This window comes from Podarcis cretensis, assembly GCF_951804945.1.
Source record: "Podarcis cretensis genome assembly, chromosome: 5".
Lineage (NCBI taxonomy): Eukaryota > Metazoa > Chordata > Lepidosauria > Squamata > Lacertidae > Podarcis > Podarcis cretensis.
In genome coordinates, this window is record NC_137174.1 from 97,491,714 (window position 1) to 97,519,483 (window position 27,770).

General features: G+C 49.5%; 1 protein-coding gene across 1 annotated transcript in view; it reads left to right on the forward strand.

Moving 5' to 3' along the window:
- The window catches only part of LOC307216925 (solute carrier family 12 member 9-like), a 95,817-nt gene that overhangs the window by 26,595 nt on the left and 41,452 nt on the right, over positions 1-27,770 (forward strand). Inside the window, exons 7-9 of the mRNA XM_079977750.1 lie at positions 7,161-7,318; positions 11,110-11,192; positions 27,465-27,589. Of these exons, the coding sequence (XP_079833876.1) occupies positions 7,161-7,318; positions 11,110-11,192; positions 27,465-27,589 (366 nt within the window). The remainder of the gene's footprint in view (positions 1-7,160; positions 7,319-11,109; positions 11,193-27,464; positions 27,590-27,770) is intronic.

Consider the following 27,770-nt stretch of genomic DNA (forward strand, 5'->3'; position numbering starts at 1 on the left):
CATAATGACAGGGGACAGGGCAGCTTGCAAGGTCCCCAAGCATGACATGCACCTGCCCCCCTCCCTCCCCGCCACTCATCCCTCCTCCGCTGTGAGAGGTTTAATAGGCCTTACCGTCCCCTGTTCCTTCCCCTCACCCCCAACCGGCTGATCCTGATATCAAATCAACATGAGCTTATTGGAAAGGCACGAAAATGAAATCTGGGGCCCCGTTCGTCTCCTGTTGCTTTGTTAGGCATGCCCTGCTCTGCCCCTGGGTGGGATTTATTTTGGGGAGGGGGTGGTAAGGGGGGTTGGCTGCTATGTGTGATTAGAAAGATGGGAGGGGTGGAGGCACGCCCCAAGAAGGGCGACAGCTCTCAACCAGACCATCCCGGCTAAAGGACGATTGTCGTGGGGCAGCCCTGATAGAGAAGGAAAAGCCAGAGGTTATGGTTGATATGTAGCTGTGCCTTTAAGGGCAGGTTATTCGTTTCATAGAATTATAGAACTGTCAAGATAGAAGGGACCACAAGGAACATCTAATCCGACCCTCTCCAGTGCAGGAATCTTTTGCCCAACGTGGGCCTTGCACCCGTGACCCTGAGATCAAAAATTTCAGGCTCTGCCAATTGAGCTGTTTATTTATTTGCCCACGCAAATACCCACTGGGGTGGCTTTAAAAAGGTTGGAGAAATTCATGGAGAGGGCTGCTGATGGCTACTAGCAGTTCGAAAACACACCAGTGCAAGTACAGTGGTGCCTCGCAAGACGAAATTAATCCGTTCCGCGATTCTCTTCGTCTAGCGGTTTTTTCGTCTTGCGAAGCAAGCCCATTGACGGCTTAGCGGATTAGCGCTATTAGCGGTCTAGCGGCTTTTAGCGATCAGCTGAGAGGCGGCTTAGCAGCGGAACAGCTGATAAGCAGCTTAGCGGCTTAGGAAAGGGGGGGGGAAGCGAAAAAAACCCCGCGGGAACTCGCAAGATGTTTTCGTCTTGCGAAGCAACCCTATAGAGAAATTCGTTCAGCGAAGCGCCTCCAAAACGGAAAACCCTTTCCTCTAGCGGGTTTTCCGTCTTGCGAGGCGTTCGTCTTGCGGGGCACCACTGTAGATAAATAGGTACCGCTGTGACGAGAAGGTATATGGCATTTCCGTGCGCTCTGGTTTCCGTCACGGTGTTCCGTTGCGCCAGAAGTGGTTTAGTCCTGCTGGCCACATGACCCAGAAAGCTGTCTGTGGATAAACGCCGGCTCCCTCGGCCTGAAAACGAGATGAGTGCCACAACCCCATAGTCACCTTTGACTGGACTTAACTGTCCAGGGGTCCTTTACCTTTTACCTTTTACCTTACAACTATGATGGGGACGCTCTGCCTCTATAGTTGAAGGAAGCAATGCTTCTGAATGCCGGTTGCTGGAAGCCACACGAGGGGAGAGTTGCTCTTGTGGTCGGATCCTGCTTGCTGGTTTCCCACAGGCATCTGCTTGGCCACTATGAGAACATAATGCTGGACTTGATGGGCAATTGGCCAGATCCAGCAGCCTCTTCCTGAGTTCTTATGACTGGTAGCATCTCTCCAGGGTCTCAGTGTTGGAATTCCTGCTCCATGATTGCAGTCATGGGATTGTTGTCTATCACATGATGGTGTATGTTTTCCTTCTACAGAGTGGGAAGTGACGGAGACAGGATGTTTGTGTTACTGTGTTCCATGAAGTGGGACTATTGTCCTTTGTCCTTTTTCTTTCTTGCTGTCTGATGCTAGAGAGAGAGGGAGCCATGTTGCAGTGCTCCGTGTGTGTTTATATGTAAATAAAGTAGATTAGCCAAAATGCTGAGTTGCTGACGTCTGTCACGCAAGATGCGCAAACTCTGCGGATCCCTAAGTGTGCCGGTGTCGGTTGGCATCAGTCGCTGTGATGTTTGGGCAGAAGAAAGCTTATGAAGCTCCCAAACGATCGACCAGGAGGGAGGGAACATGCCAGTCGGGCATGTGTCTCTGCCAGGGTCCTACTGGAGTGTAGGCTGAACTCCTGACACTCAGATGGGCAGCATTCTTCATTCTACCTGAAGATGTCATTGGGGATTGGACTTGGGGCATGCCAAACAGGTGCTTGGCCACTGAGCTGTGCTCCTTCCCTTAAGACTCCAGAGCCTGCTCTGCCCAGTTAGCAGTGCTTCCATCCCTACAGGAGCAGTGAGAGCATGAAGCATGCCAAACGCACCTGCCAAGCGACAGGTGTGTGCTCTGAACGCCACATCTAGTCCTTAATTGTACGGCAGACTTGCCGATCGAAAGGTCGGCGGTTCGAATCCCTGCGGCGGGGTGCGCTCCCGCTGCTCGGTCCCAGCGCCTGCCAACCTAGCAGTTCGAAAGCACCTCCGGGTGCAAGTAGATAAATAGGGACCGCTTACCAGCGGGAAGGTAAACGGCGTTTCCGTGTGCGGCTCTGGCTCTGGCTCTGGTTCTGGCCAGAGCAGCGATGTCACGCTGGCCACGTGACCCGGAAGTGTCTCCGGACAGCGCTGGCCCCTGGCCTCTTAAGTGAGATGGGCGCACAACCCCAGAGTCTGTCAAGACTGGCCCGTACGGGCAGGGGTACCTTTACCTTTACCTAACAACTGATAGTGGAACAGGCCAGAATAATAGAATCTTAGAGTTGGAAGGGACCCCAGGGGTCATCTAGTCCAGCCCTCTGCAATGCAGGAATCTCAGCGAAATCATCTCTGACAGATGGCCGCCCACCTACCTCAGAAGATGGTGGAGTTTCCATGGAAGTTCTTTTTTTAAAGGTGCATATTTATTGAGCATAGAAGCTGGAGTCAACAGGGAGCTGAGGAGACATCTGCCAACAATGGCCTCTTTGCAGTCCGGTCTGTGTTGGCACACTGGCAGTGACAGGCAGTACCACGAACCACAAGCCATTCTATAGGCACATCCAGTGGCCAGGTACCCTGAAGGGCAGGAGACATCAGGACCACATGCAGATGTGCTTGTGCAAAGCAGGTGGGCCTTCGCGAGGATTGAGGACACTTTGGAATGGACCTTCTCATTAATCAGACTCTCGATAACACATGTGGTCAAAGGCCTGGAAACGATGCCTTATGAGGAACGGCTAAGGGAGCTGGGCATGTTTAGCCTGGAGAAGAGGAGGTTAAGGGGTGATATGATAGCCATGTTCAAATATATAAAAGGATGTCACATAGAGGAGGGAGAAAGGTTGTTTTCTGCTGCTCCAGAGAAGCGGACACGGAGCAATGATTCCAAGCTACAAGAAAGAAGATTCCACCTAAACGTTAGGAAGAACTTCCTGACAGTAAGAGCTGTTCGACAGTGGAATTTGCTGCCAAGGAGTGTGGTGGAGTCTCCTTCTTTGGAGGTCTTTAAGCAGAGGCTTGACAACCATATGTCAGGAGTGCTCTGATGGTGTTTCCTGCTTGGCAGGGGGTTGGACTCGATGGCCCTTGTGGTCTCTTCCAACTCTATGATTCTATGATTCTATGATTCTATGTCTGAGCCCTTGCGTACTTTGCAAGAATCAATGCAGCAAAGAACAGGAATATGGCGAATTTCATCACGCTGTTGCAGAACGTCCTTGTCAAAAAGCACATTCCTTCAAAAACATGAATTTCTTTCAATAAGTTTTCCCCTTGGAAGTTCCTTTGAAACAGGTGAGATGACCATCTTTTGCGAATTCTCCTTCTGTGATGCCTGCATTTGCAGGGGGTTGGACTAGATGACACCACAGGTCCCTTCCAAATCTACAGTGTTGGCCGTGGGTGCTGCTGCCTTGGGAGCCACCAACTGGGGCACGGGGAGGGTGCCAAACTGGTTCCTCGCTACACCAGGCCCACCTGCACACCTCGCCCCCCTCTGCTGCGCTTATTAGCAAAGCGATCAATTTGGGGGTAATTAGGTATTAATTGCCCAAAGACACTGGTGTTGATAGCCCGTGCTAATTTATCTCCCACCTGCTCACTGCCTCTTGTTAAAATCCAATTAAGGCCCGGCCATTTGTATAGTTTAATGCGTGAAGGAAACTTCTGCCTTCCCTCTCCTTTTATTTCCGTTACTGAATTTTGGGCAAGCGGCTCCTCAAGTGCCGTCAGCCACGAGACTGACCAAGCGCCTTCGATCGGACCAATGGCTCGTTCAGGATAGATCATCCTTTGCCAACCACTGTCTCTTTTGGACTACAACTCCCATCAGCCGTCCTGGCTTGGGCTGATGGGAGTTGTAGTCTAAAGCATCTGGGGGGGGGCACCAGGTTGGCAAGACTCCTCATAGATGATGAGCTACTTGTTCCTGCAAATGACAGCGCAGCTCCTGGGTTTGAGGCACTCCCTAGATAGAACTGGTGGGCATGCCGTGTGGGAAGATTGTTAATCTGCGAAACTCCCTCCCACAGGAGGCAAGGCAACTTTAAAAGAAGAGGGCTATTGATGACTACTTGCCATGATAGCTATGCTCTGCCTCCACAATTGGAGGCAATGATGCTTCTGAATGTCAGTCACTGGAAACCCCAGAAGGGGAGAGTTGTTTTTGTGGTCAAATCCTGCTTGCTGCTTTCCCATTGGGTTATCGGGTTGGCCATTGTGAGAACAGGATGCTGTACTGGCTAGGCCATGGGCCTGACCCAGCAGCTTCTTCTTATGCTCTTATGGGTCCAAACATGCTGCCAAGGAGCTCAGGGTAGTGTACATGGTCCTATCCTTTCCCAGGACCCACAACAGCCCTGTGGGGTAGGCTAGGCTGAGAGGCAGTAACCGGCCAAAGGTCACCCAGCGGGCTTCATGGCCCGGTGGGGTTTTGAACCCTGGTCTCCCAGGTCGTAGCCCAACACTCAAACTACTATGCTGTGCTGCCTCTGTGTTCTTATGGGGGGTGCCCAGGCCTTGACCATACAGAGCATGCTGGCTTACCAAACCGGTCATGCAGATGCCAGGCCATTTGAGTGTGCTTCTCAAACCAGCTTGATTAGCAGGAATTGACCTTCCATATGTCTTCCTGCAAGGAGGGGAACGCGATTACAGTGGACGCTCGGGTTGCAAACGTGATCCGTGCGGGAGGCTTGTTCACAACCCGCAGCGCCGTGTCTGCGCATGTGTGGGTTGCGATTCAGCACTTCTGCGCATGAGCAATGTGTGATTTAACGCTTCTGCACATGCGCTACCGCCAAAACCAGAAGTAACCCGTTCCGGTACTTCCGGGTTTTGGTGTATCCGTAAACCCCCCCCCCCCCCAAAAAAAAATGCAAACTGAGTGGCTGTAACCTGAGGTATGACTGTATCTGCTCATGTCTGCAGGACAAGCTGCTCTTTTAAGGGCACGGCAGCAAATAAAATGGGGTCAGGGGTGCATAGCAGATTCCTTTGGGTCTGCTTTTGATTTGGGCTATGTTCAAAACAGCCCGGTCCTCTGGGGGCTTCCCTGACCTCTTGCCGACTCTGCTCCAGGAGGGAATTATATAGAATCATAGAATTGTAGAGTTGTAAAATCATAGAGTCCTGAAGGAGCGTCTCCACCCCCATCGTTCTACCTGGATACTGAGGTCCAGCTCCGAGGGCCTTCTGGTGGTTCCCTCGCTGTGAGAAGCCAAGTTACAGGGAACCAGGCAGAGGGCCTTCTCGGTAGTGGCACCCGCCCTGTGGAATGCCCTCCCACCAGATGTCAAAGAGAAGAACAACTACCAGACTTTTAGAAGACATCTGAAGGCAGCCCTGTTTAGGGAAGATTTTAATGTTTGATAGACCCCTGTATTTTAGTACTTTGTTGGAAGCCGCCCAGGGTAGCTGGGGAGACCCAGCCAGATGGGCGGGGTATAATAAATTATTATTATTATTATTATTATTATTATTATTATTATTATTTTGGAAGGAGCTACGCAGGTCATTAGTCCAACTCCAACCCAATCGTTTGCCCAACATGGAGCTCAAACCCACAACCCTGAAATTCGGAGTCTCATGCTCTGCTGACTGAGCTCTCCCAGCGGGATTGGAGGCCGGTCTGGAGCATCCCTGTAATGGACTGAGAGCAGAAGGCCCTTCCCCCCTGCAAGTGTTCCTTAGGGGCTCATTTTGGAGCCTAATGGAGTAGGGAGGGGGCCAGGGTTCCTCACCCCAGGCGAAAGCAGAGGGGGTCATTTCGGATGCTCAGACGGAGAGGGACTGGCTGGAGTCTGGGATGGCAGAAGCATAGAGAGCAATGGGCCTGGTCAGCCAAGCTGTCTCCCTGAGAAGCACACAGGAGCCTCTCCCGAGCTCATGCCCAGATTGAGGATGGGGTTATCACTCTACAGCAAAATGTCCCTATGGCATCCTATGCTTATTAAATTGCTTATACAGTGGTGCCTCGCAAGACGAAATTAATCCGTTCCGCGAGTCTCTTCGTCTAGCGGTTTTTTTCGTCTTGCGAAGCAAGCTCATTGACGGCTTAGCGGATTAGTGCTATTAGTGGCTTAGCGGCTTTTAGCAGCTTATCAGCTTAGCGGATAAGCAGATAAGTGGCTTAGCGGCTTAGAAAAAGGGGGGGGGAGGGGAAAAAGTTGGAAAAACTCGCAAGACATTTTCGTCTTGCGAAGCAAGCCCATAGGGAAATTCGTTTTGCGAAGCGCCTCCAAAACGCAAAACCCTTTCGTCTAGCGGGTTTTTCGTCTTGCGAGGCATTCGTCTTGCGGGGCACCACTGTAGACTGTTTTTTCATTAAAAAAGCATCATAAAATCATAGATTTGTCGAGTTGGAAAGGGACCACAAGGGTCATCTAGCCCAACCTCTTACAATGCAGGAATCTTTTGCCCTACCTGAGATTCGAACCCACAACCCTGAATTTAAGAGTCTCACGCTCTGCCGACTGAGTCCTGCTGTATTCTTCCTTGGGCAGATTGCAACAAAGAGACATGAACGGACACCAATTGACCAGTTGCCAGGGATTCTTTAGCTGTGATTCCTGAATTGTAGGGGGTTGAGCTAGATGACCCCACAGGTCCCCTACAATTCTATGAATTAACTGTTGTCAAAGGATGTATCCTTAAATGCCTGCTTGTTCCTGAATCCTGCTTGCGGGTTCCCCACAGGAATCTGCTTGGCCGCTGTGTGAACAGGGTGCTGGGCCAGATGGGCTGTGGGCCTGATCCATCTGGCTGCCGCTACCTTCTCATGAGTTTCCACCTTCTCACCCCTCAGGCTCCTCCTGCAGCGGGACTACAGCTTCCTGAGGGACATCAACATCTGGCCTCCGTTCGTCATCATTGGCGTCTACTGCTCGACTCTTTCGGCCGCTATGAGCAACCTGATCGGGGCCTCCCGAATCCTCTACGCGTTGGCCAAGGACGACCTCTTTGGTGAGTTGACCTTCTGCCTGCCTGGGCCTACTTCTTGCGTCAGGGATTCCTTAGCAATGTCTCTCCTTGGCAGGCAGGTATGGACCAACATAAGAACGTAAGTAGAGCCGTAAGTGGGAGCGGCCACCGAGACCATATAACACTGATTCTGAAAGATCTTCATTGGCTCCCAGTGCACCGAACTGTGGCTCCGAGCACAATTCAAAGTGTTGGTGCCAACCTTGAAAGCCCTAAATGGCCTAGGTCCTGTACACCTGAAGGAGCAACTCCACCCCAGGCAGAGGGCCTTCTCGGTAGTGGTGCCTGCCCTGTGGAACGCCCTCCCATCAGATGTCAAGGAAATAAGCAACTATTCTACTTTTAAAAGACAACTTCCCTGTTTAGGGAAGTTTTTAATGTTTGATGCTGTATTGGTTTTAATATTCGGTTCGAAGCCACCCAGAGTGGCTGGGGAAACCCAGTCGGATGGGCGGGGTATAAATAAATGATGATGATGATGATGATGATGTATCAGGCCAGTGACCCACGTAGTCCAGCATCCAGGATTTGAGTGTGAGAGCCTTCCTGTGGTTCCCAGCAGCTGGAATATGGAAGCATTGCTGCCCTGAATTGTCAGGGCACAATGCCAGTATGCCAAGGCCACAGTCTGGGGCAGCGTCTCCCAGCTTCCCTGGATTTCTTATGGACTACAGTTCCCATCATCCACAGCCAGATGCAGGGCACCACGTTGGGGGAGGTTTACCTAGGGTACCAGTTTCTGATTGACTAAATTTACTAAGCTTTTCCACACTGAGCTGATTTGATTGATTGATTGATTGATTGATTATATTTCTACGCCGCACTTCATTCGCATGAACCTCAAAAGCGGCTCACAAACAGTAAATAACAACAACCAAACAGAACATCACAAATGCAACATAAATCGTATAGATTAATCAACAGATAATCAGTGAAACAATTACAAATCACCAGGGGCTCACAGCAAACGTTCAAAACATCAAAAGACAAAAGCATTGAAAGCACAAATGCACAAAATGAAGAGCATGTCAGTAGATTGAAGAAAAAAACGACAAAAAACAGCAATTCAACAAACGTAGAGTAAATTTGATGTTGCAAAAGAAAACAAATCATTGTTTCAGTACATAAATACAAAGCAGAACAGGAATTAACCCGCCACCTTTGGTCTTTTAGTTGCCCTACACACACGTAGACACACGCCATGCCTTAATACCCTTTGGGGGCTGTTGCTGAACACAGCTGATTCTGCAGTCTGGAAGATCCTTAGCTCTGCCTGGCAGTCCTCTGCACCCTCTCCTCTGTCTCCTGCTTGGCTCTGTCTGCCTCCCTGCCTGGCTCTCCCCAGCGGTTCCCTTGTTCCAATACTTGGCCATCCTTTCAGAGTCCTCTGCCTCCCTTGCGGGCTGCGTGGGCAACCGCCAGTCAGGTTGGTTTGCCTTTGCCCTCACCTGTCAGGGCCTGTTGATGGGGCTCTGCTTCTGGGCAGAGACGTAGGCCACCCTCAAAGACAGGGGACATGGGAAGCCTTATATATTGAATGTTGCTGTTGGTACGTCTGACTCAGTATTGTCCACCCTGGTTGGCAGACGCCCTCCAGGATTTCCAGAGAAGACATGCTATTAGGAGACGCTGACAGGGTTGGATTAACCATTAAGCAAAATAAGCATGTGCTTTAGGGCATCAAAGGAAGGGGAAACCACATACATTTTCCATTGCTGGGTTTTTTTTAACCTTAATGGTCTCAAACGGCTCAGCTGAGCATTCGTTTTCTCCCTTGAAGTATATTCAAAATCCCAACAGAACAACTATGCAACAAGGCAGGCTGGGTGCCTTATGTCTATCAAGTATAGAAGCAGATTCATTACGTAAGATGAGTTTTGAGGATCGGATCAAAGAGTTTGCAGTTAGAAAAAGAAGGAGATTTTTTCTTTTCAAATACAAAGTCTACAAAAATAAACATTATTTCCCATCTTACTATAGGTTTAGTTTCATTTTGAAACATAAGATTTTATTTTACTGTTTATTGTTGTTTATATTTTGCATTAGATATATATGGGGCACCAACATGGGGCACCAATGCTTAGGGCCTCTGAAGGTCTCTTTTGGCCCAGCAACAGCCCAATAAGCTCACTGGAAGAAGGGGCTGCTGCTTCCATTCTGCCGGGCTCCTTTGCTGGTCTTGCATTTCAGCAAGCTTTACCCCACAGTCCAGCTCATACGCCAGCCTCCCCCAACCTGGTGCCCTGCGGGTGTTTCAGCCCCAGCCAGAACAGGGCGCACAGCGGTTGTCTTCATAAACAGAAGTGGCTGGTCTTCATCTCTCCCTCCCAACTGTGCCCGTGAGCTATTGTATTGTAAAAGAAACAATCCTGTTTGATTCAAAGGGAGCCTTCTTCCATATGCAGATTGCCAGCATGTCCCCCTACCAGCTAAATCATGGGTAGGCAAACTTAGGGCCCGGGGGCTGAATCCTGCCCAATCGCCTTCTAAATCTGGCCCATAGACGGTCTGGGAATCAGCGTGTTTTTACATGGGTAGAATGTGTGCTTTTATTTAAAATGCATTTCTGGGTTATTTGCGGGGCCTGCCTGGTGTTTTTACATGAGTTGAATGTGACTTTTATTTAAAATGCATTTCTGAGTTATTTGTGGGGCATAGGAATTTCTTCATATACAGTGGTTGCGAATGGGATCCGTTCCGGAGCCCCGTTCACAACCTGAACGGAACGCAACCTGCGTCTGTGCATGCGTGGGTTGTGATTCGCTGCTTCTGTGCATGCGCGTGACGCCATTTTGCACATTTCCGTGTCTACGCAAGCAGCAAAACCCGGAGGTAACCCTTTCCGGTACTTCCGGGTCACTGCGGGACGCAACCTGAAAAGACGCGTTCGCAACATGAGATATGACTGTATTTTTTTCAAAATATAGTCCGGCCCACCACATGGTCTGAGGGACGGTGGACCGGCCCCCTGCTGAAAATGTTTGCTGACCCCATTCTAGATCAAGACATAAAGGGTGGCAAAGAGTTAAATTTCCCCCTACCTACCTTTCTCTTGAACTATGGACCCAGTCTGCATCTAGCAGCCCCCCTCCAATTGGTTTCACTTCTGGCTCTGCACTTAAAAACACATAGCTTGGCCCTGGTTAATCCAGGTGGGGTGTGCTTTCATTGATCTTCCCCCAATCCATTAAGCCAGCCAATTAACTGATGGAACATTTCAGCCTCAGCGTTTAATTAACATATAGTAAAACGGGCGTCAACACTCTGCTGTGGACTTCTCCATTAGGGGCGGGCAGACGCCAGCCTTGTGGGATCTACTTTACCTTCTGCTGGAACCCCCAGAGGGAGCCAGGTGCAAATAGAAGTGGCTCAGGCAGGCAGGTGTATGTTTGGAATTAAGGAACAGGGTTCCTCTGAGCACATGCTCATCCCAGAGATCAGAGATCAGTGCCCGAACTTCACAAGGATGCATGCTTTTTTTAAAAAAAGCTTCTCTTGTTCCCTGCTCCCAGTTACTATTATTTATCTAATTGTGAGTGGTTTTGCTATCGTTGCTAGCATTAGACAGTTGGGAGTCAGAAACTATAGGGCAAATTACTGGAGATCTAGCAGCAGATTCTGATCTGCTTTCTACGCACTGCTGCTCTAGGTGGTCACTTTCCCTGCTCTCTCTTGCTCTCTGTCTCTCTTTAATAAACACCGATTTTATAGAAGCCCTTGTTCTAATGTATTGTGCCGCCTCTCTCTTATCCGTTCCCCTTCTGGTAACGAAGGCAAAGTGCTGGGGCCGGCGAAGCGGACTTCCCATGATGGAAACCCCTGGATGGCTGTAATCTTCTCCTGGATTCTGGTACAGGTGAGTTGGATCCCAGTGCCCTGGTTTTGCTGCTGCTCCTCCTCCTCCTCCCAATGCTGCTGTTTTAACCACGATGATTTCTGTTTGGTTTGTGTTCGTTCCATCGATCAGCCACCCAATAACAATGGCTCCCAGGGCGACGCGCAGAATAAAAGAGATTAAAAACCACTGTCCAAATAAAACGGGGATCGATAGAGCAGCGGAACAAAAGCCAGCAGGAAGCATCTGCCAGGGATGCTTTCGCTGAGGTTCCTTCCTTTCAGCGGGTTGGACTAGATGACCCTTGGGGTCCCTCTCAACTTTACAGTTCTATGAAACAACCCCCAGCACTAGAACCAATGTTGCAAAAGTGAAGTCTGGAGAATTAAAAGCATCACAGCAACCGTCAATTAATATAGAACGCCAATGTTCTCAAACAGGGAGGGTGGGGTCTGCCTTGCTGGCCCTTGTGGGCAACTTCAAGCCCAGGGTGGCAGCTGCAGAAGAGAGCAGATTGGATCTCAAAGGGAAATGTAGATTTGTCAGTGGGGACTACAAAGGACCAAGAAGCCAGGAACGCAGAGACCAGGATATGGGCTCAGTCTCCTTTTTCCAGGCTAAACATACCCAGCTCCCTCAAACGCTCCTTCTAAGGCTCGGTTTCCAGACCCTTGATCATCTTGGTCGCCCTCCTCTGCACATGTTCCGGCTTGTCAACACCCTTCTGAAATTGTGGCACCCAGAACTGGACACAGTATTCCAGGTGTGGTGTGACCAAGGCAGAATAGATCAATAAAGTGGTACCTCTGGTTACGTACTTAATTCCTTCCGGAGGTCCGTTCTTAACGTGAAACTGTTCTTAACCTGAAGCACCACTTTAGCTAATGGGGCCTCCTGCTGCTGCTGTGCCGCTGCCACACAATTTCTGTACTCATCCTGAAGCAAAGTTCTTAACCCGAGGTACTATTTCTGGGTTAGCGGAGTCTGTAACCTGAAGCGTCTGTAACCTGAAGCGTCTGTAACCCGAGGTATCACTGTAGTTCCTTGATCTGGACACTATACTTCTGTTGATGCAGCCAAGAATAGCATTAGCTTTTCTTGTTGCTGTATCACAATGTGGACTCACGTTGAGCTTTTGGTCCACTAAGACCCCGAGATCCTTTCCACATGTACTATTCCAAACAGGAACAATTTGTAGTCATCCATTTGTATCGAGAGACAATGGAGTGTGCCTCTCGGACTGAAGTCAAACCGCTGTGTTAGCAACGCCGCAGTGACCTCCCCAGGGCGCAAGCCTGGGCCGTGTGTATGGGGGTCCTGAGCTGCCCAGACAGCAAGCCGCCCCCCCCCCAGCCTCACTGATAGGGATCCAAAGGAACTCGGAGCAAAACGTTTGGCACCAGCTTGGCGGCAGGAGTTGCTGGAGGGAGGTGTACAAGATGCCACCCAACTGCCTTAGGGACTCCACTCTGGATTTGTGTAGGGTTTGCTCCTGAGCCTTTTCTCCTCCCAAAGATATCCTGCAAAGCAGCGAGTAACTTGTTTTTTTAAAAAAAATAATATTTATTAAAGTTTCAATGAGAAAAAAGTTACAAAAATGGTAAAAAGAAAATACAAAAAAAATACAAATACCAAAAAATTAAAAAACAGTTAAAAATAAATCCCTCTTTCTATATCTTACAGTTCATTTACTTATTTTCATGACTTCCTCACACCTCCCTTTTTTGTATTCCAGTTCAAATAGTTAGTTCAGCAAATCCATACCCTCTTTGTTTTCTCTTAGTTCTTTATCTTCACATATTATAACTTCGAATTTTCATCTAATATCAACCCATTTTTACATATTCCTATTTAACCTTATTGCTAAAACCGCTTCGTTTCATTCCAACATCATTTTAACATTCAATAATTTTACAATGTTTCTGTAAATAATCTTTAAATTTCTTCCAGTCTTCTTCCACCAACTCTTCTCCCTGGTCTCGGATTCTGCCAGTCATTTCCAAAGCAGCGGGTAACATCTAAGGGCATTGGCCTAATCCAGGCGGGAGGGCTTGCCTTATGATCTTACGTTGAAGTTCGTTGATTCCTGCCGATCATTTCTCGTTACGGTTCAGATGGTGACGGTGTCCTTTCCTGTAAAATAATGCTTAGGTTTTCCTCCTTATCGGCATCTGTTTTATGTTGTCATTAGCTGCCTTTGGGGGGCACTTTGTTCAAAAGGCTGGTTAGGATTCTTTTTCTAAATGTGCAGATGAATAAATGCATTAGATGGGCGAGACGGGAGATGCGGATCTGAGCAAATGTGTAGCTGAGGGAGGGCAAGGAGCGCGTCTGGTATCCGTGGAGCCGCAGGCAAGGCTGGCCGAGGACTGGCTTACTGGGGTGATGCATTCATTGGGAACAGGCCTCAGATGCAGGAAGAAGAATGCCGCTGGAGAATGTGCAGAGTGCATGTCCTCCGTTGCTGCATGAAACCAGTGTGCACTCAAATGCAACTGAGGTTTAGGCAGCTGGGCTTGCTGTTAAGAGCAGTTTGAGTCCCAGAACCTTTTCTCTTTTGGATCTGAACCCCAGCAAAGAAGCAAGTCTTGAAGGAGAGGCAAAGAAACTATGTTGATGAACAAGAGTGTGCTGAGGAGGCTATCTTGTGCCTCAAGGCGTGACAGGAGGCACGTGGAGCATTCAGCATGAGGGCTAGAAACTTCAGAAGCTGTTGCAACAAATAGCAGTAGGGGCAGGGTGGGAGCTGCTAAGATAGCCCTGGGGGGTGGGAAGGAAATGAATCCCTTTCCCATCAAGGCCTCCTACAAAATGGACAGACCCCTCTCAGATGGTAAAATTGGAACTGTGGCTGGGTTGGGGAGAGGTAACACTGCGTGAAATAGGCTTTCTGTGAAGGGAGAAGCAGATTTCAGGGCAAATGTTACCAGATAGTGAATCCAAGTCTCAGCGATGTTGTGGTTTGGTTAGGCAGAGAGGGCAGTAACCTGGGGAAATATGGAAGCTGAGTCGGGGGAGATGTGTACTGGCTGGTTCTGAGCCGTAGAACCATAGAACTGTAGTTCTGGAAGGGACCCCAGGTATCTTATGCCCAACGTGGTTCTCAAACCCACAATCCTGGGATTAAAGAGTCTCATGCTCTACTGACTGAGCCATCCTTTCAGTCAGCTGAACCAGGTCTCACAGAGGAACACAGGAAGCAGCCTCTTATCCCAAACCGTACCTCCATTCCACTTAGCTCAGGACTGTCTATGCTGACTGTCAGCAGGTCTCCAGGGGTCTTGGCCCAGGGGCATTCTCAGACCTTCCTGGTGTTGCTACTGGGGAACTGAACCTGGGACCTTCTGCTTGCAAGCCAGATGTGTTACTGCTGAACTACGCCTCTTCTCCAAGTCTTGCCTCGTAGGTCCAGATCCTGGCCACGACAGAGGGCACCAGCTTGGGGGAGGCTGCTGTAGGCCCTATGCCACCTCTGCCCCAGAACGTGGCAAGCTTTGGGCAGCTGTTGCAGGCCTGGGGGAGAAGCTGGGAGGGGTGGGAGGGAGGGGGCTTGGCCATGGAGGGGGTGCGGAAGGAGGCAGTGAAGTGAGTTGGCGCACGCCGGACATGAGATCCCTATCAGGGCTCCGTCGGAATTGTCCCAGGTGCATTAAACAATTGTTCCAATGCCGCATGCAAACCTATCAAAGCGAGATGCCCCCTCTCCGCCTCCGAGAGAAGGATTGCAGCGAGCCCCCCCCCCCCGAGATTCCCATCAGCTTAATCTGCCGGAGCTGCCGTCTATCTCTCTCCCCCCCCCCCCCCGGCTCCCTCGGCCGCACAGGCGTGCGCTGCTCCGCCAAATTGGACAAATACATGTAATGCAAAAAAAATTGCCCCATTAGCCGGAAAAGAACATTGCAGTGCACTCACAAAAGGGGAGGGAGCCATTAGGTGCTTCAAGCCCAATTGAAGTCACCATGGATCAGATTCAATGGCTGGCGACAGATGCGGCATCGCTCGCTGTGCAAAAGACTTGAGGGTTTGGGGGGGGGGGCGCGGAGAGGCAGGGCTTACTACATGGTGGAGCTTGAATGGTGCTTGGATTTCTTCGAGCTGGAGAACAGCAATGACCATCAACTCAGAAGTCTGCAAGCTTCTTAGGCCCAGGTCCCATTTTTTGAAACCAGAACATACGTTTTGAGGCCCTGTTTCTTAATCTTTCCCCCACTGCACCCTACCTGGGATCAGTGGCACAGCACAGCATTGGTTGATTCCAGGTAGGGGAGCTTCCCACAGAGGAGGCCATTTTGGGCACCTGAGAACCAGGTTCTTGTTTCCTGCATGCCCGTAATTGGGTGGGAGAGCAAGGACACTGTCTTGTCATAGAATCATGGAATTGGAAGGTTCCCAAGGGTCATCTAGTCCAACCCCTCTGCAATGCAGGAATCTCAACTTAAGCATCCATGGCAGATGGCCATCCATCTCTGCTTAAAAACCTCCAAGGAAGGAGAGTCCACCATCTCCCGAGGGAGACCGTTCCTCTGTCAAACAGCTCTTACCACCAGAAAGTTATTCCTGTTGTTTAGTCGGAATCTCCTTTCTTGTCACATGAATCTGTTGGCTTGGGTCTGGAGTGGAAAGCAAGCTTGCTCTATCCTCCGTAGGACAACCAACCCTTGAGATATTTGAAGATGGCTCTCATATCTCCTCTCAGTCTCCTATTTCCCAGGCTAAACATATCCAACTCCTTCAACCGTTCCTCATCAGGCTTGGTTTCCAGACCCTTGATCATCTTGGTCGCCCTCCTGTGCACACCTTCCAGCTTGTCAACATCCTTCTTAAATGGAGGTGCCCAGAACTGGACACAGGATTCCAGCTTGCTTCTGAGCAAGGCAGAAGCGAGTGGGACTCCATGAATTTGCCCAATCCTTTTTTAAAGCCATCCTAGTTGGTCGCTAGCACTGCTTCCTCCGTAGTGAGCAAGTTCCATAGTTCAACTGTGCATTTCCTCAATCCTCTTTCCCCATAACCATGCATAATTTTATAAACTCCTATAACAACAACAGCAACAACAACAACAATTTATTATTTATACCCCACCCATCTGGCTGGGTTTCCCCAGCCACTCTGGGCAGCTTCCAACAGAATATTAAAATATAATAACCTATTAAACATTAAAAGCTTCCCTAAACAGGGCTGCCTTCAGATGTCTTCTAAAAGTCTGGTAGTTGTTTTTCTCTTTGACATCTGGTGGGATGGTGTTCCACAGGGCGGGTGCCACCACCGAGAAGGCCCTCTGCCTGGTTCCCTGTAACTTGGCTTCTTGCAGTGAGGGAGCCGCCAGAAGGCCCTTGGAGTGTCACCTCAGTGTCAGGGCAGAACGATGGGGGTGGAGACGCTCCTTCAGGTATACTGGACCGAGGCCATTTAGGGCTTTATAGGTCAGCACCAACACTTTGAATTGTGCTTGGAATGTGTTTGCCTTTTCTCTAAACTAAGTCCCAAATGCTGCAACCTTTCCTCACTGGGGGTGCCTCTCCGTCCCCTTGATCATTCCAGCTGCTCTTTCCTGGACCTTTTCCAACACTTTCTACTTTGTTGTATGAAAGCGTTTACAGTGGTGCCTCGCAAGACGAAAAGAATCCGTTCCGCGATTCTCTTCGTCTAGCGGTTTTTCGTCTTGCGAAGCAAGCCCATTGATGGCTTAGCGGATTAGCGCTATTAGCGGCTTAGCGGCTTTTAGCGGCTTAGCGATCAGCTGATAAGCGGCTTAGCGGCTTAGAAAAAGGGGGCAAAAAGGAAAAAAAAACCCGCAGGAACTCGCAATACATTTTCGTCTTGCGAAGCAAGCCCATAGGGAAATTCGTTTTGCAAAGCGCCTCCAAAACGGAAAACCCTTTCGTCTAGCGGGTTTTCCGTCTTGCGAGGCGTTCGTCTTGCGGGGCACCACTGTATATGCTCTGTTTCAGTCCTAAAAAGCTGAACTCACTTGCATGAAAACACAAAAAGACCATGCAATTAAAAAGACAATAAAACGGAAAACAGTTTTAAAAAACCCACCACCAACGTAATCAGCTAGAAGAGAAGAAAAACAACTGGGTGATATATATACATGTATTTTAAAAAGGTATGAACAAAAGCTTTAAAAGAGAGCGAGCTGACAGCTAACCCTATCTTGGGAGGGAACACCACAATATATTGGTTTATTCATCATTGCTGTTATGATTAGCAGTTTTTATGTCACGCTCCAATGAGCTGAGGGTGACAGCCATTGTCTCCCACAATAACCCTGCGAGGTAGGTTAGGCAGAAAGGGGAGGGGGCAACTGGCTCAAGATCATCATGGGAGTCTGTTTTTGGCCTTCCAAGCGTTTTGGACTACAACTTCCATCATTCCCTGCTACCCAAGACCCTTTTCCCTGGAGAAGCCAGGGAGTTGATGTGGGATCTTTAGTGCCAGGACTGAAGAGGGGAGGTGTAAATTGTCATGGCCAATCAAGCCAAACAGCTGGGATGGCTCAGTTGGTAGAGCACAAAGCTCTTAATCTCAGGGCTGTGGGTTCAAGTCCCGGGTTGGGCAAGAAGATTCCTGCCTTGCAGGGCGTTGGACTAGATGACCCTCAGGTCATCTTTTCAATTTCAGGAAAGAGAGAATCTGCTATCTCTTAACTGTCAGAATATTCTCCCTAATGTTTACTCAGAATCTCTGTTCTTTGTCATTTGAATCTTTTGGTTCAGGTCCTCCAGAGCAGCAGAAAACAAGCTTTCTCCGCCTTCCATGTGACAGGTCTTCTGATATCCTATCACCTCTCAGGGGTCAGCAAACTTTTTCAGCAGGCGGCTGGTCCACTGTCCCTCAGACCTTGTGGGGGGCCGGACTATATGTTGAAAAATATATATGAAGGGATTCCTAAGCCCCACAAATAACCCAGAGATGCATTTAAAATAAAAAGACACATTCTACTCATGTAAAAACACACTGATTCCCGGACCGTCTGCGGGCCGGATTTAGAAGGCAATTGGGCCGTATCCAGCCCCCGGGCCCTTGAGCTAGTTCTTTGGCCTGATCCAGCATCCAGGTTTTTTTTAAGCCCCCCCCCCCCCAGCTTGAAAAAAGACTGTTTCTATTTGGCCTTTCTTGGAGCTGTGATACCACAGCCTTGATCTCTTCGAGGACCCCCTAGCAGGCAGTGATCGTGTCCCTGGCCTAGCCTTGTCCCGACCTCCCCTTCCCCTTTGGTCCCCCTCCCCCTGCAGTCACACAGTGTCCCCCCCCCCCTCAGGGCAGGGGCACGCTACCTATCAGAGTGGCTCTTTTACCTTGATGAGCAGCTAAATGAATTATAAATCAAAGGCAAGTGCCAGGGGAGGGGGGGCGGGAGGGGGAGGCTGCATTACAGCGGCCAGGCACGATCTCCACTCGGTGCACACTATTAACTCGCAACCAGCTGAAAATCCCCAATTGCTTAGATGGTCTGCATAAACTCAGCCTCTTCCCTGGCTCCCCCCCCTCCCAAGCAATGATGGCAGGTCGGCTGCACTCCTTGCCAGCGGGAGGGGGGCTGCGGGAGTCCAGGGCAGCAGGGAGGGGGCCACCTCTTAGTGGGGAGGGCACATGTGCAATCTCTGGCACCCCCTGTTGAAAGCATCTTGTCTAGCAAGGCTGGGGAGAGGATTTTAGGGATGAGCATGGATTTGCAAGGATTTGGGAGCTGCCTGATGCAGTCAGACCTCTGTCCTAGCCAGCTCAGTGCTGCCTACACTGACTGGCAGTGGCTTTCCAGGTTTTTAGAGAAGAGGACGTTCCCAGACGCTGCCAGGAATTGACCCTAGGATTCTCCACTGCTGATATTACAGCTGTTTCTCTTAGCACTGAGTCCAACTCAAAATATCCTGGCAGGAGCTCACAGGGACCTTTCTGAGTGGTTGCCATCTGAGATCCTGTTGTGGGCTGGGTAAACGGAGCGCTTTCTAGCTGGTATCCTGTTGGAGGGGAAGGTCTCCTCCTAGCAGCTCCTGCAGCCAAGCTGGTGCCAAACACATTGCTCTGCTTTCCTTCAGACCACATCAGCGAGGCAAGAGGGAAAAGCAAACTGTGCTGGTTCTGTGGGTTACCCAAGAGGCGAGGTCCAAGTCCGGTCCGTGGTCAAAGGTGGAGGCAGTCCGTAGTAGCTGAAGCTGGGTGCAGGGCAGGGACAGGCATGCAATCAGGGAGCCAGGGCAGGTCAGGAGCTCTGGCAGAAAAGCAGGACAGTGTTCAGGCAGGAACTAGCAACCAACAACATTGCTCCCGCAACTTGGGACTGGGGCCGGCCGGCTTTTATCTGCCCCAAGGCATAGGGCAGCCCCAGTCCACAGGTGACTCGCCTCTCCTGGCCTGGAGGCGAGCACTCCTCCTGTGGGAACTTAGTTTCCTCCGCCTCTCTGCCCTGAGCCTCTGCAGCTCAGGAGAGGCTGGAGGGTGACCGGACCCAGAGGCAACCTCAGCTTCCCCTGATGGGGCCGAGAGTGGAGCACCTGCAGGCAATGGGTCCTCCATCACCTCAGGAGCCAGAGCAGACTCAGCTGATGCCTGCACCTGAGGACCCAGCACAGGTGAGGACCCTTCAGGCTCATGCCCCAGCCCCAGCTCAGCTGGTTCTAGAGGTGGGGAATCCTGTGCAGGCTGGGATTCTTCAGTTTCAGCATCTGAGTCCGAATCCCAGGCCATCACACTAACCCAGGCACCGATTGTTAATATGAAAGAGTAGTTCACATAATCAGTGGCTGTAATGGAAGCAGTTTGGGAACATGAGGAAATGAGCTCCACTTTCCCCATATATTTTTTTAGTCAAGCAACCTTCATTGGCATCACATAATAGAAACAGAATAAATAGGCCAGTGCGATCTCGTCACCATTTCAACAGTACAGTCATTTGCCAAAGGGAAGAAGAGGTGAGCAATCTGTTTCATCTCTCTGGGTTTCCAGCAAGGGCAGGATCCTGCAGCATACTTCGGTGACAAAAAATCAAATAGAGGAACTTAGCTACTGTCTTGGTGAGCTCCTGGTCTCTCCCTTGTAATAAGAAGTGCATGACCTCAGCCTCTGGTTTCCATGTTGGAATACATAGATGGTCTGGAAATTGTTGGCAGAGATCATCATACATTTTGCATTTAAGGGCCATGTGAACTAGAATCATAGAATCATAGAATCATAGAGTTGGAAGAGACCACAAGGGCCATCGAGTCCAACCCCCTGCCAAGCAGGAAACACCATCAGAGTGTTATTCTAAAGCAGCAATGCTGCAGCAAGCAAAGGCCCCAGCAGCTCAGTCAGCTGCTTGTGGCTGCAAAGCCAGACAGGATGTTTGTGACTGTTGCCATGGGAACAAAGGGGCAGTCCATTCTGTACTGAGCACCGGATGTTAGCTCAGTGTGTGTGTCATATGACCTGTACAGGATGTACATGGGTGGAGTTTAGAGTTTCTCTCTGTTTGTTGAAGAGAGCAGACATGTTTTCTCTGTACTGAAGTGAAAGACAGGAATAAAAGCAATGTAGGTACATTTCTGTCTGAGTCTGATTCCCCTCCCTGGGGAAATGCAGGGAGCAGGGAAGAGGAGAAGCAGTTGGTGTGTTTTTCTCACAGCCTGAGGAAAATCGCCGGAACGGACCTCGTGTGTTTCTCCTGCCGGGAGTCGCCGGAGGGAGGTCAAAAGAATTCAGCCGGTGCCTGGAGAGATAGGCACATACCTCTGACCGACCCTGAATTCTGACATTGGTAGCAGAGGATGGTTTCGATCCATCGACCTCTGCATCAAGGAGACTGTATTCATCCCTCTCCATGGAAGCCTGAGATGGAGGCTGATTCTCTGCAGCTAGAAGCTGACCAGAGGAAGCTGAAAGCCAAGCTACGGAGCCCAGGTATGAGATTTTCGGGCTTAAGAGTGTGAATGCAGATGGATTAATTCTCTGCTTCATGGGAGCAACGTTTGGGAAAAACAGCTCCGAGAGAGAAGAGTCTGCATTCCAAACATTCCTGTGGTTTTTCCTGTACAAGGAAAGGAATGTGGTTGCTTAGCAACGCAGGCCAGTTTCAAGATAAGGGCTGGAAGTCAGGCTATGCCCAGAGAGGCTAAAACAGCTCGTGTTTAGACTAGGCCCTTACAAAGGAACTGTGAAAGGGGACTTTCCAAGCGGCCAGTGTTATTGCTGCCAGGTGCACAGAGTGTAAACAAGCCAGCTATTGGATTTTAGAGGCTTGTGTTTGAGAGTCAATGCAAGGACTCAAAATGGATGCCAAGAAAGGGGGAGGCCTGCCTTCTCCACCCCTTTTGACCAGTGACAATTATGCATCTTGGTCTATTAAGATGAAGGCCTTGCTGCAGAATCAGAGACTGTTTGGGGTGATTGAGAACCCCATCCCTGCAGCACCAACGCCTGTTTGGGAGTCACAGGATGTGAAGGCCAGAACTGCTATAATTCTGTGCGTGTCAGACTCTCAGCTTATTCATATACAAGATTTACCGCACGCGAAAGATGTTTGGGACACGCTGAGAAGGACACATCAGAGAGATGCAGGTTCTTCAGCGTTGCTGTATTTTGAAAAGCTGACTAACCTGAGGCTTGCGCCTGATGGAGATGTTCAAGCGCACCTGACGGAAATGAAATTTCTGCGTCAGCAGATGGTGGAACGCAATTTCCGTCTGCAGGAGGAAGTGTTTTGCTTCATGGTGATAAACAGCCTGAATCGGACTTACAAAACCGTTGCCAGTCAGCTGGGGTCCCTCCCAGCGCAAGATCTAACGTCGGACAGGGTCTTTGCCGTGGTCCTGAACGAACATGACAGACTTGCCGCCCTGGAGGTGAAGGACAGGGGGAGGGAAGAACGGAGTTCTGACACCCCCACTGCTGTAGCTACTGGAGGAGACGCCGTAGCTTTGAACGTTGTCCGATGCCACAATTGTGGGCAGACTGGGCATCTTCAGCGGTACTGCAGGAAGCCACGTCAGAACAAAGGAGCCAAGGGAAGCTCCACGAAGTCTGAGGCGTCAGGCAGAAGTCATGCCAAGTCACAGGCGAAGCCTGCAAAGGCTTTGATGTCCCTAAAAGCCACACCACAAGTGGGGAATTCCTTCGTTTTAGACACGGGAGCGACGGTTCACATGACCCATCGCAGGGATTTGTTTTCGTCGTTTAAGAAGCAAAGCTTCGTTGTACAACAAGCCAACGGTCAAGAGCTGGAAGCCACCGGAATTGGGACTGTGTATCTTAAAAGTCTGAACTTGACTATAAACAATGTTTATTTGGTTCCAGAGTTGAAGTACAATCTGCTCAGCGTTTCGCAGATTGCCAAGAAGGGACTAAAACTGTCCTATGATGATCAACACTGCGAGATCTACAAAGATGGAGAGTTGTATCTTTCTGCCAAAGAGAAAGATGGACTGTATTTGTTGACTTTTGATCAAAGTGATTACATGGAATGTAATTCTTGTGATTCTAACATGATTTCTTTTGCAGGTGTAGCCAAGAAGAACGCCAAGCAGGTCACCTCGAGGGTCGACAGGGCGTTTCAGCGGGTGTATGCTGATGTGATTGGTCCTTTAGCACCATCTAGAGGCAATGCAAAGTATTACCTAATATGTGTTGATTCTTTCACAGGTTTTGTCTGGATTTATCTTTTGGAGAGACCGAAAGAAGCCTTAGAAAGGTTTAAAGAGTTTTGTGATAAGGTTAAAAATATGCATGATGCTGACATAGATTGTCTTTGCACAGATGAGAAGCCAATTTTTCTCTTACAGGATTTCCAGAGGTTCCTGAAGAAGAAAGGGATAAGACACCAAATTGCAGCTTCCGAAGAAGCTTGGAACAGATGTGTCTGTGTTAGGGTGAACAAAGAATTGCAAAAGGGAATGCATGCGCAATTGCTTAGTTCACATCTGCCACATGAGTACTGGGCTGAGTCACTAATGTCATATTGTTACACGTGGTTGAGAAAGGTTTCAAAAGACTTGGAATGTTCTCCTTTTGAGAAACTGTTCCACAGAAAACCTTCTGTTGCCCATTTCAAGGTTTTTGGGTCTCATGTGAGGACAGAAGCTCCAGGTGGAGTAAAGAATGCCAGAGGCATTTTTGTGGGTTATGAAAAGGGTCTCTACAGAGTAATTTTGTCTGAATCTGGTAAGGTGATTCTCACAAAATTTCTAGAGAGTGCTCCTGAACAGGAGCGAGTGATTGTTCACACATTTCCCACAGGAGATGATGATGATGATTCTGATGGTGATGATGATGAGTTTGATCTTATTGAGTTCAGTAGTACTGATGATGACAGCGATAGCTCAGACAGCTCAGTTGTCACAGTCATTGAGAGGAAATCTCACGTAATGACTAGACCCTCAGAAGAGGAGGATGAACCACTGATTAAGCTTAGTACTGGTTCTTCAGAGAGTTCAGAGGCTGAACCAGAAAGCAGAGAAGAGCAGCACCTCTTACGTAGGTCTGAGAGAGCAACGAAGGGTGTACCACCAAAGAGGTATTCAAAAGAGTTTGCCAACCAAGCTATTGCATGTGTTGCTGTTGTAAACGACCAAGGTCAAATTGAAGCTGTGTCTGAGTCAGAGACAAAGGCACAACAGAAAGTTGCTAACCAAGGTAATGCAGAAGCACTCATTCCTTGGAAGTCACACAACCAGAGAGGTACATTGGTAAAACCAGTGGCGGGTAGTTCCAAGGGTGGAACTGAAACAACAGGGGAGTGTTACACATATAACAACTGTTTGTTTTCTTCTCTGGATGACGCTTTGCTCGCAGCACGCATTGATGCTTTAGGGGGAGTATGTTATTCTAAAGCAGCAATGCTGCAGCAAGCAAAGGCCCCAGCAGCTCAGTCAGCTGCTTGTGGCTGCAAAGCCAGACAGGATGTTTGTGACTGTTGCCATGGGAACAAAGGGGCAGTCCATTCTGTACTGAGCACCGGATGTTAGCTCAGTGTGTGTGTCATATGACCTGTACAGGATGTACATGGGTGGAGTTTAGAGTTTCTCTCTGTTTGTTGAAGAGAGCAGACATGTTTTCTCTGTACTGAAGTGAAAGACAGGAATAAAAGCAATGTAGGTACATTTCTGTCTGAGTCTGATTCCCCTCCCTGGGGAAATGCAGGGAGCAGGGAAGAGGAGAAGCAGTTGGTGTGTTTTTCTCACAGCCTGAGGAAAATCGCCGGAACGGACCTCGTGTGTTTCTCCTGCCGGGAGTCGCCGGAGGGAGGTCAAAAGAATTCAGCCGGTGCCTGGAGAGATAGGCACATACCTCTGACCGACCCTGAATTCTGGTTGTCAAGCCTCTGCTTAAAGACCTCCAAAGAAGGAGACTCCACCACACTCCTTGGCAGCAAATTCCACTGTCGAACAGCTCTTACTGTCAGGAAGTTCTTCCTAATGTTTTACATTTAAGGGCCATGTGAGCTAGAGTTTCCACCAGGTGGGCATCGCATGGGCAGATCCTATCTCCTTCTGCCATACCCGCAAACCTACCCCACTTTCCCCATATTTCCCACTGCTGCAGCCTGCTGGAATGGCTGATGCCAGTCAAGGGAGAGGAGTCTGATGGGAGCTGCTTCTTGTTGCTCGGTGCCCTGCCTGTTTATTTGCAAAGCGATCAGATGCATTGCACAAGGGCGCCTTCAACCTCAGGTGCTTGCTCATCCAAACCCCCCCCCCCCCGCCATTGTTCTGTTCCGGGAACTTTTTCCTGCTCACAGATGTAGTGAGCAATATCGCAGCCAGTTACCAAGGTGTTCTCTCTCTCTGTGTGTGTCCCAGCATCCTGATGTTCCAGCAGCCTCCTCTAGTATGACTAAGGGTACATTTGCACTGCCAGCTTACTCTGCCTCTTTCCTCCTTGAGCTCTGCTGGAAGGGCTTTTGTCCTCTCCACCCCACCCCCCCAATAGGGCACTCTGCTCTTCACCAGCTGTAGCTCAGTGCTAAATCACTGCTGGAAGATCCTGCAGTAGTTTTCCTGATGCACCCCCCAGGACTGTTTAAAAGAGGCTCTGTGAACGGCCCTCCTGAGCGGAGCTGCTTTGGACCACAGCGTTGGGGGGGGGGGAGTCAAATCCACATTCCCATATCCTGCATAGGAGGCTGCCTGATTCCAAGCCAGGCACCTGGTCCATTTTGCTCAGTGTTGTCTACACTGACTTGCAGTGACCTCTGCCAGACATACCGTATTTTTCGCTCTATAGGACGCACCTTGTTTTAGAGGGGGAGAACAAGAAAAAAAATTATCCCCCTCTCTGCTCAGCGCCCCTTCAGCGAAGTGGCAGGAGAAACGGAGCCCCTTCCATTTCTCCTCTCCCTTCGCTGAAGGGGCGCTGCGCAGCTCTCCCTCTCTGCTGAAGCCCGGAGAGTCTAGCTCTCCCGGCTTCAGCAAAAGGAACCCGAAGCCTCCGGAGCACAGCGGGAGCTCCCACTGCGCTCCGAAGGTTTCAGGCAGCTATCCCTGAAGCCTGGAGAGCAAGAGGGGTCGGTGCGCTCTCCAGGCTTCAGTGAAAGCAAGGCGAAGCCTCCGGAGCCCGGTGGGAGCGCTCCCTCTGCACTTCGGAGGCTTCGCGTCGCTATTGCTGAAGCCAAGGAGCCTGCATTCGCTCCATAAGACGCACACACATTTCCCCTTGATTTTTGGAGGGGGGAAAGTGCATCTTATAGAGTGAAAAATGCGGTACATGTATATGTGTCACGGACTGGTTGAATGCAGAGGAATGCTGGGAGGAACTAGCTGGGGAACCCCCCCAAGGGAAGAAGACTCAGAGCCTGGGGATTGGTGGTGGGGTGACACTGAGTGGTCACAGGGAGAGGATGGAGAAGATTGGGGGGAGGAGGTGGTGGTGTCGGAAGCTGAAGAGATAACAGGGTTTAGTGAGCAGGAAGAGGCTGCGGCAGAGAGAAGCTCAGAATCACAGGCAGAAGCTGAAGCGGGGGAGGAGAGAGGGTGGCAACTCGAGAACAGGGCCTTCTCTGCAGTGGCTTCTCGTCTGTTGGAACACTCTCCCCAGGGAAGTTCGCCTGGCGCCTTCATTATACACCTTTAGGCGCCAGGCAAAAACATTCTTCTTTAACCAGGCATTTGGTTGATCCGATTTACAACCCATGCCCTTTTAAAATGTGTTTTTTTTTTGGGGGGGGTATTGGGCTGCTGTTTTTATTTTGATTAGGTATGTTGTGGTTTTATATCTTGATTTTATTCTGTGAATCGCCCTGAGACCCCCGGGTAAAGGGCAATGTAATAATAATAATAATAATAATAATAATAATAATAATAATAATAATAATCCAGACGTCTGCAGTGGAGCTAGCACCTGCAGAGGTCATCAGGGTTCCTGGACCAAGCAGAGGAATGAAGCAAAATGCGTGTTTAAATGTGAATTTTCATGCAGATAATGGGTTTTTGAAAATAATGTTGTTAAAAAAAATTAATGCCAAAAGTAAGGGCAGAAAGGACCTGTTTAGAATTGGGATCCACGCGGACACACCTGTTCATTATTGGAAGAAAGGCAAGGGGGAAAAAAATAATATGAAATATTTTGTGCGGCTGTTTGTAGAGTGACTTGATGGGAGGGAGAGGGTCTGCATGAAGGTTTTGGCTGCTGAATTATTTCCCAAGTAAGCTGCTTTTGTGTCCAGTGTCTTAATTATTGAATCATTCCTGCAGTGCATGAATCTCAGCTAGATCATACATGACCGATGGCCATCCAACGTGTACTTAAAAACCTCCAAGGAAGGAGAGGGAGTCTGTTCCAGTGTCAAACAGCTTTTACCGTCCGAATGTTCCTCCTATTGTTCCTTCCATAATAATAATAATTATTACAGCATACTCCCACAAAACAGTGGCTCCCAAACTTTTCTGAGCCAACTACCCCCTCGATTCCACAAACTCAGCGCCCCCTTGCCTATAAAAATAGCAGAATAGCAGCCTGCATGACCCACTAAGGAAGATAATAACCCAGTAAAACAGTAGCAATTAATTGCACATTCATTCAGAATCCAATTAAAACTGTTTAGTTTAATTAATTCAACAAAATGGATGAACTTGATTCAGAGTCTAATAACCATTTGCAACTCCCTGCAACCCCCTTGCCCCCCCCCGAAATCCCACCCCGCCCAGGGGGAAAATACCACCCAATTTGGAAGCCACTTCTGCACACCATTATTGAACCTGGTGTATATAAAGATTTTAAGTAAGCAAAGTCCCCCATCACCTGTATTTTACCTGCGCTGTTGGAGTCTGCTGTCTTCCGTCGCCTGTCTCTCACCGCCTCTCTGTTCTCCATCCCTTGCAGCTGGTTCTCTTCTCTGGCAAGCTGAACACCATTGCCGCTGTGGTCACCATCTTCTTCCTGCTGGTCTATGCCACCGTGGATTTGGCCTGCCTTGCACTCGAATGGGCGTCTGCCCCAAACTTCAGGTTTGTGGGGCTCTTGCGTGTAGGAGTCGGGGGTTGCGCCGGGATCATATTACGCGTGTCCTGAAAGGCCTACATTGGCTCCCGGTCCATTTCTGAGCACAATTCAAAATGTTGGTGCTGACCTTTAAAGCCCTAAACAGCTTTGGCCCAGTACAGTGGTACCTCGGGTTAAGAACTTAAT